This window comes from Schistocerca nitens, chromosome 9 (assembly GCF_023898315.1).
Source record: "Schistocerca nitens isolate TAMUIC-IGC-003100 chromosome 9, iqSchNite1.1, whole genome shotgun sequence".
In the NCBI taxonomy this organism is placed as follows: Eukaryota; Metazoa; Arthropoda; class Insecta; order Orthoptera; family Acrididae; genus Schistocerca; species Schistocerca nitens.
Window position 1 is genome coordinate 297,533,756 of NC_064622.1, and position 19,011 is coordinate 297,552,766.

At 41.4% G+C, this 19,011-nt stretch overlaps 1 protein-coding gene and 1 non-coding gene across 2 annotated transcripts in view; one reads left to right on the forward strand and one right to left on the reverse strand.

Moving 5' to 3' along the window:
- Positions 1-19,011, forward strand: part of LOC126204449 (afadin) — a 711,881-nt gene that overhangs the window by 654,956 nt on the left and 37,914 nt on the right. The window contains exons 19-21 of the mRNA XM_049938836.1: positions 12,606-12,671; positions 13,474-13,547; positions 15,368-15,486. Of these exons, the coding sequence (XP_049794793.1) occupies positions 12,606-12,671; positions 13,474-13,547; positions 15,368-15,486 (259 nt within the window). The remainder of the gene's footprint in view (positions 1-12,605; positions 12,672-13,473; positions 13,548-15,367; positions 15,487-19,011) is intronic.
- Trnas-uga (transfer RNA serine (anticodon UGA)) lies at positions 8,120-8,194 on the reverse strand. Its single transcript has one exon. It is a non-coding gene; the product is annotated as a tRNA-Ser (tRNA).

The following is a 19,011-nucleotide window of genomic DNA, read 5'->3' on the forward strand; positions in this document are numbered from 1 at the left end:
ACTATTTGCAATTTGGTGAGTTGGGGGAATGCCTTTTGAATGCCAGGAACCACAGAACATAATCTTTCTGAGTGATGAAATCATCTTCAACTTTGCTTTCAGTAATAAAAGGAAACAAGGTCTGTAGTAGGCTAGAAAGGAGACGATGTTCGTTTAAATCGTACGATTAGTTAATTTAGACTGCTTTTCATTTTGAAGCACATATATAATATTACTATTACATGTCGTAACTGTCAAATTATTGATGACGTTTAAAGTTGTCACATCGATTTGAATCCATTCACAATGTAAGAAAGGAATATAACGTCTACTTTTTATATGTTGCGAAAAATACTTTGACAGTTACGACTTGAAAATGGCAGGTCGTCGTAATTTCCTAATCGCGTCTTTTAAATAAAGATCGTCCTCATTACAGCCTACTACGGACCATGTTTTCTTTTATTTATAATTTAGAGGCTGTGGGTCCCCCCCCCCCCCCCCCCACCCACCCAAAAAAAAAAGTTCCTTTTCACTGTCTCAGGCTTCCGACCTCTACTTTTATCTCAATGTAGAGTCTGAGACGAAGTGGTGGACCACGTGTCGATCAACATTACAAATCGTCTCACAAATTCAGTTGGATTCTTTTCGAAATTTTACGAGCATTGTTGGATTTTTTTTTTCTCAGATTTGCGTTTAGTCAGCATTCTCAAAAATTTCTCGTTCTTTTTGTAAGATGTATCGTTCCATTTTTATGATACGGCTATGGCGTTGGGTATACGTACTGATTTACTCGCTCTTCGTCCAATACCACATTGTGCATTTTCTCGACATTTTCAGCTATAGATGCAATTTTCTTCTCGTCGTCTAAATTGAACCACCCATTTATTAACCAGTGCTAATTGCGGAGCCAACTTCGCAGACGGTAATTTTGAGACGGTACGATATTCCAACTATCAATTTGACCGAAACATTTGAGGGTACGCGCACACAACTCAATATGTATACGTCAAAAGAGGGGAGCCAACGAAAATATTCAGCACACCAAATTGACACGTAGGTTATATTACTGTTCAACATGTACCTATGCAACAGAAATAAAGTTTTATTGATGGCGGCGCCATCTGTATACTGGGCTTAGCCCTGGAACGTGGGATACAGGATATGTTCGGTTGCGGTGGAGTACGTGTACATTTACTGCGTCTGGGACGGGAATGAGCCATTGTGGGCCGAAGGCAGAAGAGTGACAAGCAGCTGTAGGCGTGGCAGATGCAGAGCCGCGGCAGACAATGGCGGAGGCAGGAGCAGAGCGGCAGGAAGCGATTACCGAGGAAACGCGCTCCGCCCACCTCCCAGTAGCCGGCGGCGGCAGAGGACGACTGGCCCCTGAAAGGGCGCACTTGTTACCTCGGTGCGCTCGACGTGGCGTCTAACTTGGTAACAAGCGATCAAGTGGCCCTCCACTGCCCAAATAAGTCGTGGCAGCGAAGTGATGAGTTTGCGCCACGCGGTTGTAAGGAATCACCTCGATCGACGTGGCAGAAAGTAGTTACAGCTTTCGGACGTGTGCATGACCACACCGTGACTGAAGTTTTCCGATGTGGTGGTGTACAAACGGCGACAGTGCAACGTGTCTGCAGGGAATGCTGTACCACCCTACCGACAGAGACTGGAAGCATGAGTACCGGCGTCAGTGAACGCAGGTTCAACTCTGCGAGTTTCCGAGTAAATACTGCAAAAGGAAATGCATGCAGTGGGCATTTGGAGGCATGTAGTTGGCAAAAGGTCATTGCGCACAAACGGCACATAATGCTGCACGTCTTCACTGGGCCAAAGAACAGAGAATCTGGACTGTAACTTAATGGAGGCGGAGAAACTCGTGTGGCGAGTAGCGTTCGTGCGTCTTTTCAAGTGACAATGCGTCCGGTGCATCGATGGCACAGTGAGGCGTTTAAGAGATGTTGTATGAAGGGTCTAGGTCAGAGATGCTGTGCGAGTGTTTTTTGCCCCATGCCCAGAACCCACTAATTCAGCTTATTGTCAACATGAACCAGGATATTTATTCCAACCGTCTTGGTGACCAAATTGTAAATAATGTTCTCACCCTGCATTGCTCTGGTAGGCGACTGGAATAGTCATTTATTCACCATGTCAATTCAAAAAATGGTTCAAATGGCTCTGAGCACTATGGGACTCAGGTCATCAGTCCCCTAGAACTTAGAACTACTTAAACCTAACTAACCTAAGGACATCACACACATCCATGCCCGAGGCAGGATTCGAACCTGCGACTGTAGCGGTAGCGCGGTTCCAGACTGCAGCGCCTAGAACCGCTCGGCCACTCCTGCCGGCCATGTCAATTCGAGAAATGCTATAATGTTGAAGTGCGAGGCTGCAGTTCTATGCAGAAGGGGAATGTGTGCTACACTACTATATCAACTAACACATTTCTGGCAGAAACTTGATTTGTATTCTGAAATGTTGCTTGACTTGGGTGCACTGTTGACGTAGTAATATTACACACACTTTACAATAATCGTCGATGCGGCCCGATTCAGGTGTTCGTGCGGCCTGCGGTCCTCGTCAGTAACTTATATAATAATATGCATCTAGCAACTAACAGCCTAATTCAAAAACGTCAACTAAAGTTAATAACTTGTTAACAGTATAGTTTTACTGAGCAGCCGCTCGAACATGAAATCCAAGTTTTCTCACATCCCGCCTGTCATAGTACTTGCAGTGGATCCTGATACAGTTTGGAATTCCTGTGTGATGGTCTGGATAGACGTCTACCTATTACACATTACGACCGTCTTCAATTGTCTGTGCCGGCCGATGTGCCCGAGCGGTTCTAGGCGCTTCAGTCTGGAACGGCGCCACCACTACGGTCACAGGTTCGAATCCTGCCTCGGGCATGGATGTGTGTGATGTCCTTAGGTCAGTTAGGTGTAAGTAGTTCTAAGTTCTAGGGGACTGATGACCTCAGATGTTGAGTCCCATAGTGCTCAGAGGCAGTATTTTATTATTATTTTTAATATGAAACGCGTGAAAGCAAAATTTGTTCCAAAATTGTCTGATTTCGAACAAAAACAGCGACGAATGTTAAGTTGCGCAGGAGTCACTGGATGAAGTCTACAGCTATACAGAGCTACTGCAACGTGTCATAGGTAATGAAAGATGGGTATACAGATATAATTTGCGAACTTAAGGCTCAGTCGTCCGAGTAGAAGTTTTCTGCATCGCCAAGAGCGAAGAAAAAAAAACTCAATAGGTGTGGGCTATATGTTCACTGTTTAACACCATATTGCACCATGAGTTCTTGCCTCAACGTCGAACTACCAATGAGAATTTCTGTTTACATGTTCAACACTATTTGAGCGATTAATCGGTAAAAACGACGTGATTTGTAACAAAAAAATTCATGGATTTTCCACTTGCTTACACTTCATTGTTTATTCATGAATTTTTTTCGAAAAACAATACTGTGCTGATGTTCCAAACTCTTTTATTCGCCTTTATCACGAAAAGAAAACCTTAAAGAGCAATGGTTTTAGAAGCAGAAATGAGATTATTGATTTAAATTGTAGACGTACAAATAAGATTGCTTATAATAAACAAAAATCCACATTTTTTTATCATAGCACGTATTCCGCTGTAATTTAAAGTTAGCAAACTTATATGAACGGAATACTAGTTAAATTTCTTCACCTCGCCTCTCTTGCATAGCGGTGGACACCTGTCGATTTGTTGTGTTACTGTTCGTAGCAGAGAACAACTTGGAGGTACTGCTACTGGAAACTAATAATCACGACCATACTTTACTGCAGAGGTAGTTTTACTGATTGGCAAAAGAATATGTTGTGGTCCTCAGTCCCGAGACTGGCTTGATGCAGCTCTCCATGCTACTGGCAAAAGAATAACTGCCAGAAATATTAATTTTCGAAAGAAAATTGACTGATGCAATCTTCGGGGAAACCAGTTTTCTTGCGTCGTTTATATTTCCTGCTGACTCCACTCCACTGCCAGAAATAACCATTTTTAGCGAATAAGTTCCACAAACTGGCAGTTCTTGGAGTGGCATTCGTTTCATTGCTGGAAGAATTTTTCGTCTGAGGAAGTGTTTCGCACTGAAGCTTAAACGATAATGTAATCCAATGACAGCTGCTGTATTGTCTTATATATTCTGTAGTATCTAAGATTGGATGCTTGTTTCAGAATTGCTCCCAGTAAAGATTTTATTGGAGTTGAAAAAAAAGTTACTGAAAATCATGAAAACGAGGCAAAGCAGTAAGTGATACTCGTTTCTCAGTTCAATAATTTTATTCCCGACCTATAAAGAATTTATTGGTCTGTATCCACATACAGAGTCAGAATAAGATACGTTTGTATGCTCCCCTGTGCTTTTGCCTATACCTGTACGTGAGAGAGAATATTTTCTCGACGAAGTCTACATATGCAATTTTTTCAGATTATCAGCGAAGTAACTGTATCGTCTGAAACGTTTCGACAAACTTTATTCGTATATTCTTCGTCAGGCTTGTCACTGACATTTTGATGCAGTGGCTGTATGGTGGAGCAGCGCAGAAGGGCAAGTAAATAAATACAATCGGAACTGCTGGTTCACCTGTGCAGGAGTTGTTAGTGTCGTCCATCTATCTACTGGTGGCTTCCCGTTCCCAAGCACGGCCGTTTCCCACAGGAGCTGGACACGGGTATCTCTTACGAGTAGCTCAGGTTGCCGCCCACTGGCCAGCAGGAAGGCGCTTCTTCAGAGAAAGCAACATCGGGCTAGGCGCGACGGCGACACAGACGTGCAACGACTTCCTTCGCCTGCGCCATACTCCTTATTAATTTCTTCGATCTCGCATTTGCTTGCTCTGTTGCAGCCAGTCTGTCCAGATTACGTAGAATGCGTTCGTTACGGCTTGATACATTTACTCCCGCCCATGGTAGAGCATTACTGCCTGCTGCTTTTGTGATGTACATTGACTTCCCTTCAATTGCAACAGATAATTCTAAGGCTGGTTTGTTTGCGAATAACAGAATCGTAATCGTTAAAGGTTCTGGTCAAGAACTAAATAATACAAAAAAATAAAGTTCTAGAGATGACTAAATTTTTGTTTCGCGTTTAACATTCAGCTTTCTTCAAAGGGGTCACAACCAGTGTAGCAGAAGGCACCAGATTTCTGGAACTGAGAAATATTGTAAAACTTGGCTCAGTCCGTTCGTTCGTTAGATGCAGAGGGCTGTAGACACCGACGCTTATGTTTATGCCGTGTTTTCTTTGACTTGCGGGATGTTTTCAGCACCTGTGCTGTCCCAAAGTGAAGAAAATACGAGCGTACGGAATTTGAGACCAGCTTTGTCGCTGGACGCTTCTTCTCTCTTGTACTCGTTGAGGCTTTCTGACGAGTATATACTACCTTCAGTTCTTCACAGTCTCTTGTTACCTTCCCTTTTGCCTCCAGTATTCCTACATCATGTCATTCTCTCTTTTTTATTTCCTCCGTGAAATATTCAGCCTCTAACAGCTTCATTCTAAAATTTCCTCAGTCTGTTGATTCTTCCCTTATGTTGTTTCTTCGTAAATAATTTTTGATGTCTTGAGAATTCGATTTGTTCATGACTTCCGTTACTAAAAGAACTTGAAGATTAGTTTGGTTAACTTGTTGTCATCGGTTGTATACAAATGTTCTCTTTCGTATTCTCTGTGTTATATTTTCTGTGTTCTAATTATTTTAACATTACGAGGCCATTTTTAATGTACCCAGTACGTGTCCCACAATTTTGTGGCTAACCTACCTTAAAGTTCATTATTTCTAGTCCATACTTCTGTTTCATTTGCTCTCCGCCTAGGCCTTGTCTTCAATTGGTGTAAACTACTGGTTCTTTGACTTCATTGTTAAGTCTGATTACGCATGTGAAGAAAATTGACATTGATGTGTGATCGGAAGGTATCGTCCGTCGATGATTGCAAGGAAATGCAGAACGTTTTACTATTTCTACTTGGTGTACTAAATGGCAGCGATTTGCACACGTACCCAACTGCAATTTAGTGCCAGTAATGAGGAGAAATAATGCGATTGCATTCGATTGCAACATTAGTGGCGAAGTTGTGGAGCCTGTGAGATTGTTTCTGTGCCTAGCGGTAATGGTGCTAATGACGTGTGACACAAAGTGAAATCAGTAAAGGGGGATGAAAGTCTGACATTTGTTGGAATGCGGATGTAGTGGCGTCCATCTATCAAGGGAACGAAATATACCAATGCATCGTTGTCGAGTGTGGCTCCAGTACCGACGTGAAGGCATTTAGAGACGTGGTGCTAGAATCGTAACAGTTTGAGCTCCTGGAACTTAAAAGGAGGATCTTTGGAAGAATAAGAGCTCTGCAATTAGATTTGAGAGATCGGTCAGTGCACAGAGGGATAGGCTTTCACATCGGCGGGAAGGGGGAGGGGGGGGGTTGTCGCCGCCTGGAATTTGGTTACAGGCTCTTTATTTGTTACAGTATTTTCGTGAATATCTAGAAATGATCGTCTGCTACTGTACGAAACTGCAGATTACAGAATCGTTCTCTCTCCGAAAACTGAAACTACCTCGAACTCTATTGAGCGCAACTCATCACCAAACGTAGTACGACGAATTCTGCTGCCCAGGACGGCCGCACAGTAATATGACAAACTTCAGACGAGGGTCGCATTACTTCAGCATTTGAAGATCTGTTCTACCGACCAATTTGAGGAGGATTTTAGGAGGCTCCCATCTTCATCCCTCCTATACTCGCCTTAGGCTACACAACCCAAATAATATGGCCTTCAAAACACATTTTGTTAAAATTTAGCGACGCTAATTAACAATAAAAAGTAGATAGCATTGAAGTAATGAACTGAATCCATTAATGTTCTCTGATGTGAAATTTTGTGTACAAAGTGTTTCAGATGCCATCAAAGTCTAATAAGCCTTTTATAAAGTTTATTTCCTGTTTGTTCACTTCCAGGAGTATTAATTTGCCGTCTTTTTTCCTAACAAGATTCAGTTGTCCTGATTTTTAATTTTCAGTTTCCGCCTTATATTATGGGCGTTTCTTCTTAATGGTTCGTTACTTTATTTAATAGCTCGTTGGATACCCTGGATATAATCGTATAAGGACGTAATTTCAGATCGTTCGGTAAAAAAGGTGCAGCAGTATTCATATTTTTAGTGATATAAAATTTCTTACTTAGTGTATGCTGTTAGAATATGCTCACCGTTTAGGTATCGAAGCAGTCTACCTTAAAACACTAAGTTGGTAACTGTAAGTAAGTAATACAAGTTTCGTGTACATCTTGTCAAATTTAGTTATTGCGGCAGTACACGTTTTCAGAAACACCGACTCAGTTATATGAAAACTGGCTTTTTCAGAATTTTGCCCTCCCCCTCCCCCCAATCTTGGAAAAATTTCTGCGTACGCCCATGAGGCTTACAGAACATTGTGCGCCCGTCGCTCTTGCGGCAATTGTTTCGTACCTGGCAAAGAACGGCGAAGCCAGAGTGCGCCTCGGTGGTTTAGCCCGCGGCCGCAGCGCGGCGCTGTCAGCGTGTGGGGGTGTGTGACCTTGACCTTACGGCCAGTGATCCCGCGTGGCGCGCGGGCGCCAGATGCAGCTGCGGCCGCCGCATCGGCTGCAGCCGTGGAGGCGGAGGCGGTGCTGGAGCGTGCCCGGTAGCGCACCACTAGCCAGTGGCGGGCAGCGAGCCGCGCCGACCAGCCGTACCCCGTTACAGAACGGCAGCACGAGATCTCTTCTGGCGCTCACTGCGGACAACAGAACCCCAGCAAGAGCCGCCACAGGCCGCAGATCATTCTTGCCGGGAGAAGACACGTTCTCTTGTTGTTCATCTACAGCCAATCTACATGGTGTGTCGTAGAGGGTACCTCTGATACCACTATCATTTTTCCCGTTCTCTGTTACATTAACAAATTACATATAGGAAGAAAATCGAATGTAGGTAATTTCTCTGATATTTTTCATCGTGGTCATTTCGTGGGTCAGAGGAAGTAATATGTTGCCCTATTCTTCAAACGTACACTCTCACAGAATGAGATTTTCACTCTGCAGTGTAGTGTGCGCTGATATGAAACTTCCTGGCAGATTAAAACGGTGTGCCGGACCGAGAATCGAACTCGGGACCTTTGCCTTTCACGGGCAAGTGCTCTACCAACTGAGCTACCCAAGCACGACTCACGCCCTGTCCTCACAGGTAGGAGACAAGTTACTGGCAGAAGTAATGCTATGCGGACGGGGCGCGAGTCGTGCTTGGGTAGCTCAGTTGGTAGAGCACTTTCACGCGAAAGGCAAAGGTCCCGAGTTCGAGTCTCGGTCTGGCACACTATTTTACTCTGCCAGGAAGTTTCGTATCAGCACACACTCCGCTGTAGAGTGAAAATTTCATTCTAGAAACATCCCCCAGGCTGAGGCTAAGCCATGTCTCCACAATATCCTTTCTTCCAGGAGTGCTAGTTCTGCAAGGTTCGCAGGAGAGCTTCTGTGAAGTTTGGAAGGTAGTAGATGAGGTACTGGCGGAATTAAAGCTGTGAGGACGGGGCGTGAGTCATGCTTGGGTAGCTCAGTTGGTAGAGCACTTGCCCGTGAAAGACAAAGGTCCCGAGTTCGAGTCTCGGTCCGGCACACCGTTTTAATCTGTCAGGAAGTTTCGTACACTGTCACAGTTTCAACAGCAGCCCTCCCCGTTATACAGAACATCCCTCCTTTAGCAACTGCCACTTGAGGTTTTTGAGTATCTCCATAATACTTTTGCACTTACTAAATGGTCTCAGGACGAAATTTGTAACTCTTTGTGGAAACTTCTGTTTGTCATCCATTAACCCTCCTTGAGAAGGGCTCCGGACTGAGAACAGTACTCCAGAATCAGTCAAACAAGTGATTTGTAAAGCCACTTCTTTCATAGATGAATTAAATTTTCTTAGGAGTCTTCCTGTCGTCTGTTTTTCCTGCTTGCGGTCATTCCACCTTATGTTGCTCCAGACAATTGCTGCTTGGTATCACTGCTATTATTTCCAATGACATTTTCACCAATAGTGTAATTGAATGGTAATGGATCTCTTCAACAATTTATGGGTGCCATATTACATTTAATTGCGAGGTCATTCCAAAAGAAATGCACACTCCTTTTTTTAAAATCCGTCTTTTATTCTACATGTCTGAAAGTTTTACATTGTGTAGATACATCCTTTAGGAACAATATTTTCATTTCTCCGCATAATTTCCATCCCTCTCAACTGCCTTATGCCATCTTGGAACCAGCGCCTGTATACCCGAACAGTAAAATTCTGGACCAACCTGTTGGAACCACTGTTTGGCAGCGTGCACAAGGGAGTCATCATCTTCAAACCTTGTTCCACGAAGAGAGTCTTTGAGTTTCCCAAAGAGATGATAGTCACATGGAGACAGATCAGGACTGTAAAGCGGGTGTTTCAGTGATGTCCATCCAAGTTTTGTGATCGCTTCCATGGTTTTTTAACTGACATGTGGCCGTGCATTATCGTGTAACAGCAAAACATCCTGCTTTTGCCGATGTGGTTGAACACGACTCAGTTGAGCTTGAAGTTTCTTCAGTGTTGTCATATATGCATCAGAATTTATGGTGGTTCCACTTGGCACGATGTCCACAAGCAAGAGAGCTTCGAAATCGAAAAACACCGTAGCCATAACTTTTCCAGCAAAAGGTGTGGTTTTGAATTTTTTTTTTCTTGGGTAAATTTGCATGATGCCACTCCATTGATTGCCTCTTCATCTCTGGTGAAAAATGATGGAGCCATGTTTCATCACCTGTCACAATTCTTCCAAGAAATTCACCTCCACCATTCTCATGCTGTTCCAAAAGTTTGCTGCATACCGTTTTTCCTGTTTCTTTGTGAGCCACTGTCAACATCCTGGGAACCCACCTGGCACAAACCTTTTTTAACGCTAACACTTTCATTTTTCTGCAAACACTTCCTTCCCCTATCCCAGCGTAGCATGACAATTCGTTCACTGTGATGTGTCTGTCAGCAGTGACCAATTCGTTAACTCTCTGCACATTGTCTGGAATGTGTGCAGTACGAGGCCTGCCGCTGCGAGGACAATCCTCAATATTGCCGTGCCCGCTTTCATCACGTAACCTGCTTGCCCACCGACTAACTGTATTGCAATCGACAGCAGCATCTCCATACACGTTTTTCGACCTCTTGTGGATGTTTCCCACTGTCTCGTTTTCACAGCACAGGAATTCTATGACAGCACGTTGCTTCTGATGAACGTCAAGTGTAGCAGCCATCTTGAAGACATGCTATGACGCCGCCACTCACGGGAACAGGTTGAACTAAGTTTGAAAACAAGTGGGAAGGATGTATCTACAAATTGTAAAACTTTCACTCATGCAGAATGAAAACTGTACTTTTACAAAAATAGTGTGCATTTCTTTTGGAGTGACCCTCGTACATTCAGATCCTCCGTACAGTCCTGACCTCTCCTTGTGCAATTTCTATATTTTTGGCATCCTCTAGAAAGACATTCGTTGCTGTCGATTTGCTTCGGTTGAAGAGGAGCACACTTCTGTATGATAGTGGTTCCCTAGGAAACAGTGAACATTTCTTAAATGAAGGGATTGATTGTCTTGTCTCACAGTGGGATAAGTTTATTAACAGTTACGACAGTTGCTTTTCAAATAATAAACAGTTTACTTACTTATTTCCATCTTTCTCATTTTATTTGACTGCTCTTAATATTGTAAACAGTAATGGCCCTATAACATTCCCTTGGGATACTCAATAAATACCTTTACGTCTGTTGATTTTATGCTGTTAAGAATAACTTATTGAGTTCTATCACTTAGAAAGTCTTGAATCCAATCTCAAATCTGCTCTGATACTTGGTAATCTTGTATCTTGTTCACTAGATGACAGTGCTGTACTTGTTACATAACATTCTTCCGATAGCCAGTAATGTAATTAGCTCTGTGAAACCATGGACGTAAGGTCCAAACATTGATCTAGAAATTCTATGTCAGGCTTTTCATTGGCCTGCTGATTTGCACCAGAGAAGAGTGATGGCAGTAACAGCAACAAGTTGCTATGTGGCATACTGTTTCTGAACTAATAAAGGTGGACTTCAGTTCCCAACCATTGCTGTAATTGAAGGATTGGTGTGAGTTTGCAGAAAGTGCATTGCTAGATGCTGTAGCTGCACGAGTAGTATTGTTGTCTCACGGGGACCATAATAGGAAACGGCAAGAAAAATATTTTCCAGTGCTCACTGGGATGGAAGTTTCTATTTTTAGGATTCCATTAGGATCTGAGATGTCTTTTGCAGATCTGGGTAGAGTTCTTAAGTTACTGGTGCAAGTTGACTGCTTCTGTCAAACTGCTAGGCTTGTCAAGATGGTTTCCCAAACATTCAAGGATCTTTTCTGCTCATTAATGTGGAAATTAACAGTAACTAGAAGTCCAAAGTTTCACAAAGCTAATTACATTACTGGCTATCGGAGGAATGTTATGTAACAAGTCCAGCACCGTCATCTAGTGAACAAAATACAAGATAACGAAATATTAGAGCAGATTCGTTACTGGATTCAGGACTTCCTAAGTGATAGAACTCAGTAAGTTATTTTTAACAGCACAAAATCAACAGACGTAAAGGTATTTATTGTAGATAATTCCAATTAGCAATTTTATGGTCTGAAACAATAAAGATGCTTATAATAATGGAAATAGGAAATCAGTCCGTTACAACACTGGTGGTTGAGTTAAGCATGTTATTCAACAATTTTCATTAGCTGATTTAAACTCAAAACTGTCACAGATTGACACTGCTGAAGAGGTCAAATAGTTATTCTGGGTGATGCCAAACAAGTGTTGACCATTTTCATCAGTTTTTCATTTTCACTTACTGTAAAGAAGACACATCAAGTTGCAGATAGGCACAATTAAAAAGACACACACAAGCAAGTGATGTTCCTACCTGGACTTTCTGGTGTTTGAGTTTATGATTTTCTTAAGATAAAATCATCATCCAGACTATTTGGTAACTTATGTTTCAGGTGCAGGGAATAAGTGTGGAACATTAATTTGATTTGTATCTGTTGGTGCATAAGTATATGAGGTTTCTCAGTTTTTGAAAGTGAGTTGAGGTAGCTTATGGTAAAGCTGTTTGCTGAATAGGTAAGTGTCAGAAACAGCTCTGTATTTGGGGTGCGGTTGTCTTGTGAAATGACAAAACTTCCTGTATGAACTCATCAATAATCTCACTAAATCCATGCCATGCAGGTGCCTAGCAATGATTGTCATACCTAGAGACCTTTACTTGTATTAGGGATTTCCAATCAATTTCATGAGTACAAAAGCTGCCATACACACACACACACACACACACACACACACAAACAATTATAACATGCTGAATCTGTTTTGTTCTCAATGTTTCTGCCTGAGTACTCTTTTATAATTTTCACTGATGTGCATTGTAAATGGTACCAACAATTATTATTAAGCTCATAAAATTAAAATGTATTGTTATTGTTCCATCCTGATTTTCCTTTGTTTGAAAATGTATGTAGGTTTTTTATGTTTGTTTCAATCTCTTGTGTTCCAGGGAGCTGGACAGGACCGTCTAGGCATCTACATCAAATCTGTTGTGAAAGGAGGAGCAGCTGATGCTGTAAGTTTATTCAGTATCAGATATGCTTCTTTATTACTTGACACTGTAACACAGCATATTCAAGTGAGAATCTTTTAAAATAATTCCTGCAGATTAGTGTTTTAGATAATCACTAAGACAGCACTTATAGCTCCTCAGTTTCCCAAGTTTTTATTTTATTTTTGGAACTCCGTTCCATTAAATTTTAATGATACAGCTGAATGTCAAAGTAGCAGTTAAAGGCTTTTACTTATTTTTCATTTCAAAAGTTTGCATTTTTCTTTTGAATCATTAAAAGAGACCACAGTAGAAGTGTTGGGTTTTCAACCAGCGCACAGCAAAAAAACGGAAAGCTTACTAGTTTTTTGATGAATCCTTTAATGAGCTCACACGCACATGTACGCACCCCTCCCCGTTTAAAAAAAAAAAAAAAAAAAAAAAACACACACACACACACGTGGATGTGAACCTCTTTTGCAGCTACATTGGACATTGTGCTGTGCTGGCTGAATACATATTTGTGTGGCCAGCCAGCCCAGTGTAGTTGCACAAGTGTGTGTGGGGGGGGGGGAGTCGCCTTTATTCCTAAATTACTTATATTCTGCCAGAACTTTCCACACCATGATTACATGAATTGGTAGGCTTAATTTACAGTTTGCATTCTCACTATACTACTATTTATGTTGTATGGGCTTTTGTAGATTGAATTCTCACTACACTCAGTAACATGTGTGTTACTGTAATATATTCTGTTTTGTACTCTGCATCACATGACACTGTTACATGTTTAAGTAGCAGAAATTATGATTTCTTTTGTTTTCAGGATGGTCAGTTGCAGGCTGGAGACCAATTGCTGAAAGTTGATGGACAGAGCCTGGTTGGAATCACACAAGAGAAGTGAGTATTTGTACACTTTCTAGTCAAATGTATACCTATGTAAACATGATTATCATAGCTTAGGAACATTCAGTGATTATTGATATTTGCAAAATATCAGTGTGATAAGCTTAAACATAAATGTTCAATACCGATAATGAAACATTGTAACATCAATGTTAAAGACAAAATTTCGACCTTCGATGTTGGCAGACAAAATTCCAACCTTCAGTGTTGGCAAACACCAGGCTTCTTGTTACCACTGTCAGTAATTTTTTGGTCATTTAAATATATCGTTTTCTGAATATGTATTGTTACAACACTAGTGCAACACATTTGTAGTTCGTCGGATATGGCCATGGGGTGGAGACAAATTCTTTTTTGAATGACTGAGGCAGGAACATTGGGTATTATTTTAGCTAAGTGTGGATGAATATCTTTCGTTGCTCATTCAGTCCGTGCTTTCTTGATGTCAAGTTGGTTTTGATGACAGATTGATTCATTATGTGAAAGTAGAGAAACGAGACATGATGTCTGGAGGGAACACTGCATGAAAAAAACCATTACAGGTCGGTCATCGTCTAAAAGACGGCCTTCTAGATCTTAAACCAGATCCACTACATCACTAGTACTACTATCCAAAGGTACAAAAACTACATAAAATTACACTTCAGTATTTGAAGTATGTAGCCACATAGTCAGCTTCTGAAAAACTGTTCCTAAAAGCATGGTATACTCTCTTTCAGCAGTGCAATAGACTGGAGGGAAAGATTCTCTTTAAAAAATATTATTTTTGAAGTCAGTAAACAAAAAGTTGTGGCACATATAATGTTATTTATTATTGTATTTATAGATTAATGAATATGGTATTAGATTTTTTACTTCATTCTGTAAATTCACGATGTAACATCAGTGTCAAAAATAATATGTTATGGGCTCCAATTATTACTGGCCATCGACATTCAGACCTCGATGATGAAATCAAAATCAGTATCGATGTTTTTCCCACTTTTGCGTATCAGTGTTAGGCACACACTTTCCAATTCCATCTAGAATGTTGGAAACGTGACTCTCTATTTCAATACATTCTCTCATCTTTCTTGCTGTAATCTCATCTTCGTCACACTAATAATACGTTGTTAGTAGAAGAATTGTTGCACAGTATACTTTAAAGTTTTTTTGAAAAAATAAACGTAACTTTTCTTGCAGAGACACCAGTGTAAATCATGCGATTATTTCTGTTATGCATCTATAATGGGTATACTGGATACAGTTCAAGCAGCAGATCTGTGAATTTCCTCAGTGTCTGCTACTGGGCGCACCTGATAAAGTTGCCAAACACTGATATAGTACAGCAGGATAGGTTTTAGTATGATCTTACATGGGTCTTGCTTAACACAGGAACTGCGTTTTTACAGAGTCCTCCCAACAAATGTCCGTCTTTCATTTGTCTTCCCCGATAAGGATGTGATGGTCACCAAATAGTTACCACTGATCATGTAATCAGACACTATTAGTTTTCTTTTTTTATGTATGGACATTGCCATGCACTTTGTCTGCATTTCCTTACAGTAATTCAGGTAACAGTGTTATCAAAGAACAATGTAAGTGCTACTGACGATGCCTGATAAATGTTTTATATTACGGTGTTCTGGTTACCCTTGTGGATTGCAGTTATCATATATGATAAAATTATATTGTTATAGCAAGTGCTTTATTGTTACTGTCATCAGACTATGTATACCTACATTTTGCCTGTATTTTCCAAATCTCACAGATAGCAAATTGTTGTTTGCTAAAACATGTGTAGATATTAAGTTTTGGCTTACACTGTTATCCAGGGCCGCTGAATATTTGGTACGTACTGGCCCCACCGTTACACTGGAGGTGGCAAAACAGGGAGCCATTTACCATGGCCTGGCTACATTGCTCCAACAGCCATCACCAGTCATGGGCAGAGGTAAGATGCTCATGATGTCTGCTATACTACTGACAGAACAACTAGCTGCTTATAGACTATAGGCTGTGGGATACATGTGATGAAAGCTGTTGTCAAGAATTAACAAATATGCTCATTAATTAGAATTTTTCTGGTTAAGGCACAAATAATTGCAAACAATAAGATAGCGGTTGTAGATTTCCTACAAAGCATTATGATGATCCCTTTTACAAGTTTTAGTGGAATAACAAAATCAATTGGCCAGTGTTGGAAAAAATATTATTTTCCCAAACAATTACTGTTGTGGAACCCAAGTGTGCATGATATGCGGAAATATCCATATTGAACGTAAATCACCAGAAGATTAACAGAAAATGCTTGATGTACTCTGACAATGCTTGCTCACAGTATGCAGGTTCGCCCAAGTCCACACTGAAACATGTTAGTATTCCTTTGTACTTGAAAAATTAAGTTTTCCTGGTATGGAAACAAAGATATTGTCAGTAATGTCATTGTTTGTGTGGATGCAATCCTCCATACACAACATGATTGTCTGTCACTGTTTGAAAATACATTACTCATTCAAAAGTTTAATTTCTAATCGAACAGTGTTGAAATATTGGCTTTTATATTGAAAGACACATTCCAACAACCATTACTATAGTAACCCATAGCCAAGTGGTGTGCCTAGGGTGTGACTCATGTGCTCGCATTGGAATAACTACTGTTAATTGACCACGACTCGGTACAGCTTAGAGGAAAAGTTCCACATGAGTCAACTGAAATGTCCTTCTGTTCTTCTCTATGAAAAGGCCCATGATCAGATTAGATTAGAGATTAGATTAATACTAGTTCCATGGATCATGAATACAACTGACAATGGCAATAAGTTGAAGAAGTGGGGCTTCCAGAATGGCTGTCTGACAGCAGCAGCTGTTATCCTGGCAAAGACCACAGTTCCAATGTAGTAGGGCCTTTCGGAACAGATGTCTTATGGCTAGCAGCAGTGATAGAAGGCGCAAGATGGCACAAATGACGGGTAGCAGCAGGCATTGCGGCCTGAAGCATAGACTCGAGGGTGGCTAGCAGTCAGTCCAGAGCTTGGAGTTTAACTGCTTATTGAGGGGCCGAACTGTGACGTAAGTACCCGTCAGCAGAGGAATACAGGTGCTGTGCCATGTGGACACATGATTGCATGGACACAAATATGTGCCTGTAACTGGAGCATTGCCTACCACTAACTGCACACCACACTGTGGAAGACTTGATGGTAAACAGCTCTGTTGACAAGGTCAGCCGTGCATGTACTGCACTTACCTTCACTGATGAAGCTCAGTCTCTTCAGAAATGAAAATGTTTATGTAATTTTTTTATCATTGATGTAATATAAGTCACAAAATATGAGGGTTGGAACTTAAATAGTGGCAACTATTTATTCACAACCAATACAAAAGAGTTACATGTTTACATCTGTTACTGTGTCACCAGTGTTGTGTAGAACCTGTTGCCAGTGATGTGGACTGTTGATGGTGTGGATGGAGCCTGTCGAATCTCTGGAACAGTTGTGAAGTGAATGCCACGAAGTGGTTCCTTCAGCTTCAGAATCAAATCAAAGTCATGAGGACTTAAGTCACGTGCATCCAGCTTTGCAAAAGAAGCGATGATACTTTCTGCTTAACCCACCCATCATTCTGCACGACAATCCGCAGGCGCATACAGCGCAAGCTGTGGCTGCTCTGTTCAGTTGATGGGACTGGGAAGTGCTGTACCATCCACCATACTCCCCAGACTTAAGTCCTTGTGACTTTTATTTGATTCTGTAGATGAAGGAACCACTTCATGGCATTTGCTTCAGAACTGTTCCAGAGATTCTACTGGCAGTAGGCCGCTCCATTTGCACCATCAACAGAACAGGCTCTGCTAACGGTATACTATGCCTTCCACATCACTGGCAACAGGTCCTACACAATGCTGGTGACTACTTTGAAGGACAGTAATAGGTGCAAACATGTAAGTCTTTTGTATCAGTTGTGAATAAATAGTTGCCGCTATTTAAAGTTCCAACTCTCGTATGTTAGACATCATGGAACATTTCTTACACATTTTATGCCTGTGCATAATTGCATACTATTCAGAAGAATTAGTAGAGGTTATTTTGGAACTTACTCTATACTGCATAGAACAGTACTTCACAACTATTGTAAATAGTGTTGAAATCAATCAGTCGTACTATCATCAAGGATGGTTCTTACTTAAGTTTGAGAACATCTGTAATCCAAGTGTTCTTCCATTTCTTACAGCGTGACACCTATGTGAAACACTCTGTATAAGTGTACAAAGGTCCTTCTGAGGAATGTTTTTCCACTAATTCATGAAAGTCTGTGAGTATTTGTGGTGCACCAGATGAGTATGAACACCTGTCTCAATAATTTTCCACACATGCATGACAGAACTGAGGATAGATCTTGCCAAAGGTGACTCCATTATATGAATTTCCAGCATTCACATTGCATCCTTGATGATGAATGGACTTATGCCCTATTACTATTGCCCGTGCGCTACAGTCTGGAACCGCGCGGCCGCTACGGTCGCAGGTTCGAATCCTGCCTCGGGCGTGGATGTGTGTGATGTCCTTAGGTTAGTTAGGTTTAAGTAGTTCTAAGTTCTAGGGGACTGATGACCTTAGAAGTTAAGTCCCATAGTGCTCAGAGCCATTTGAACTATTGCCCGTGGTAGGGGATTCTTGACCAACAACATACGCGGCAACCCCCAAATGGTCTAGGAGTATCTGGTCAGTGTACTCCTGGATGGTTAGGCAACTTTGGTTGGTGGCAAGGTCCAAATATCTGTCAGTACTGATGACATGCAGCACCATCACAGAATCTTGAGCAGATCTGTCAGCTTGTTAGGGCACAATTTGGTGTGTACTGCTCAAGCAAATCTTAGCTGTCTGTGACTGATGCAGTTCTCCAGTGTCAAAATTGACTATTCCCTTGGGTTTACATGAATAGCAGGTAAGGTTCACAATTTGTGTGTGTGTGTGTGTGTGTGTGTGTGTGTGTGTTTTAGATAACATCAGATATCAGTCACCTTGTGGGTCTGTAATGCATTGACAACTTTGCCCTACATGTCTTGTGATTGTTTCTGTCTCATTGTAGTTACTCTGAGGCAACTGAATGACTGTCAGGGAGACAATGATATCTGCTTTCTGCTGTTGTAGTGACTTGCAAGCTGTTAATCAATAGCAGTGTATGTGGCATACTGAAAACGCTGTTTGTGAATTATTACTGCAGTCTGTGGATCTTACTGCGTCACACTGATACCAAACTTATTTTGAGGATTCTTCAACACCGTAATGCAGGACTAAGCCAATAGATAAAATAGCATGTGGTTGTTCTGTACAGTGAGTAGCCATGGGCTTGGAAGCTGTTCAGCAGTGTCACTGGTGTAAAAAGTGTCAAGTAGAGTTAACACTGCAGATGTTCCACTAATTAATGTGAGCAGTGTACTAGTGATTAACAATCATAACTAGCTGTGTTTGTTCAT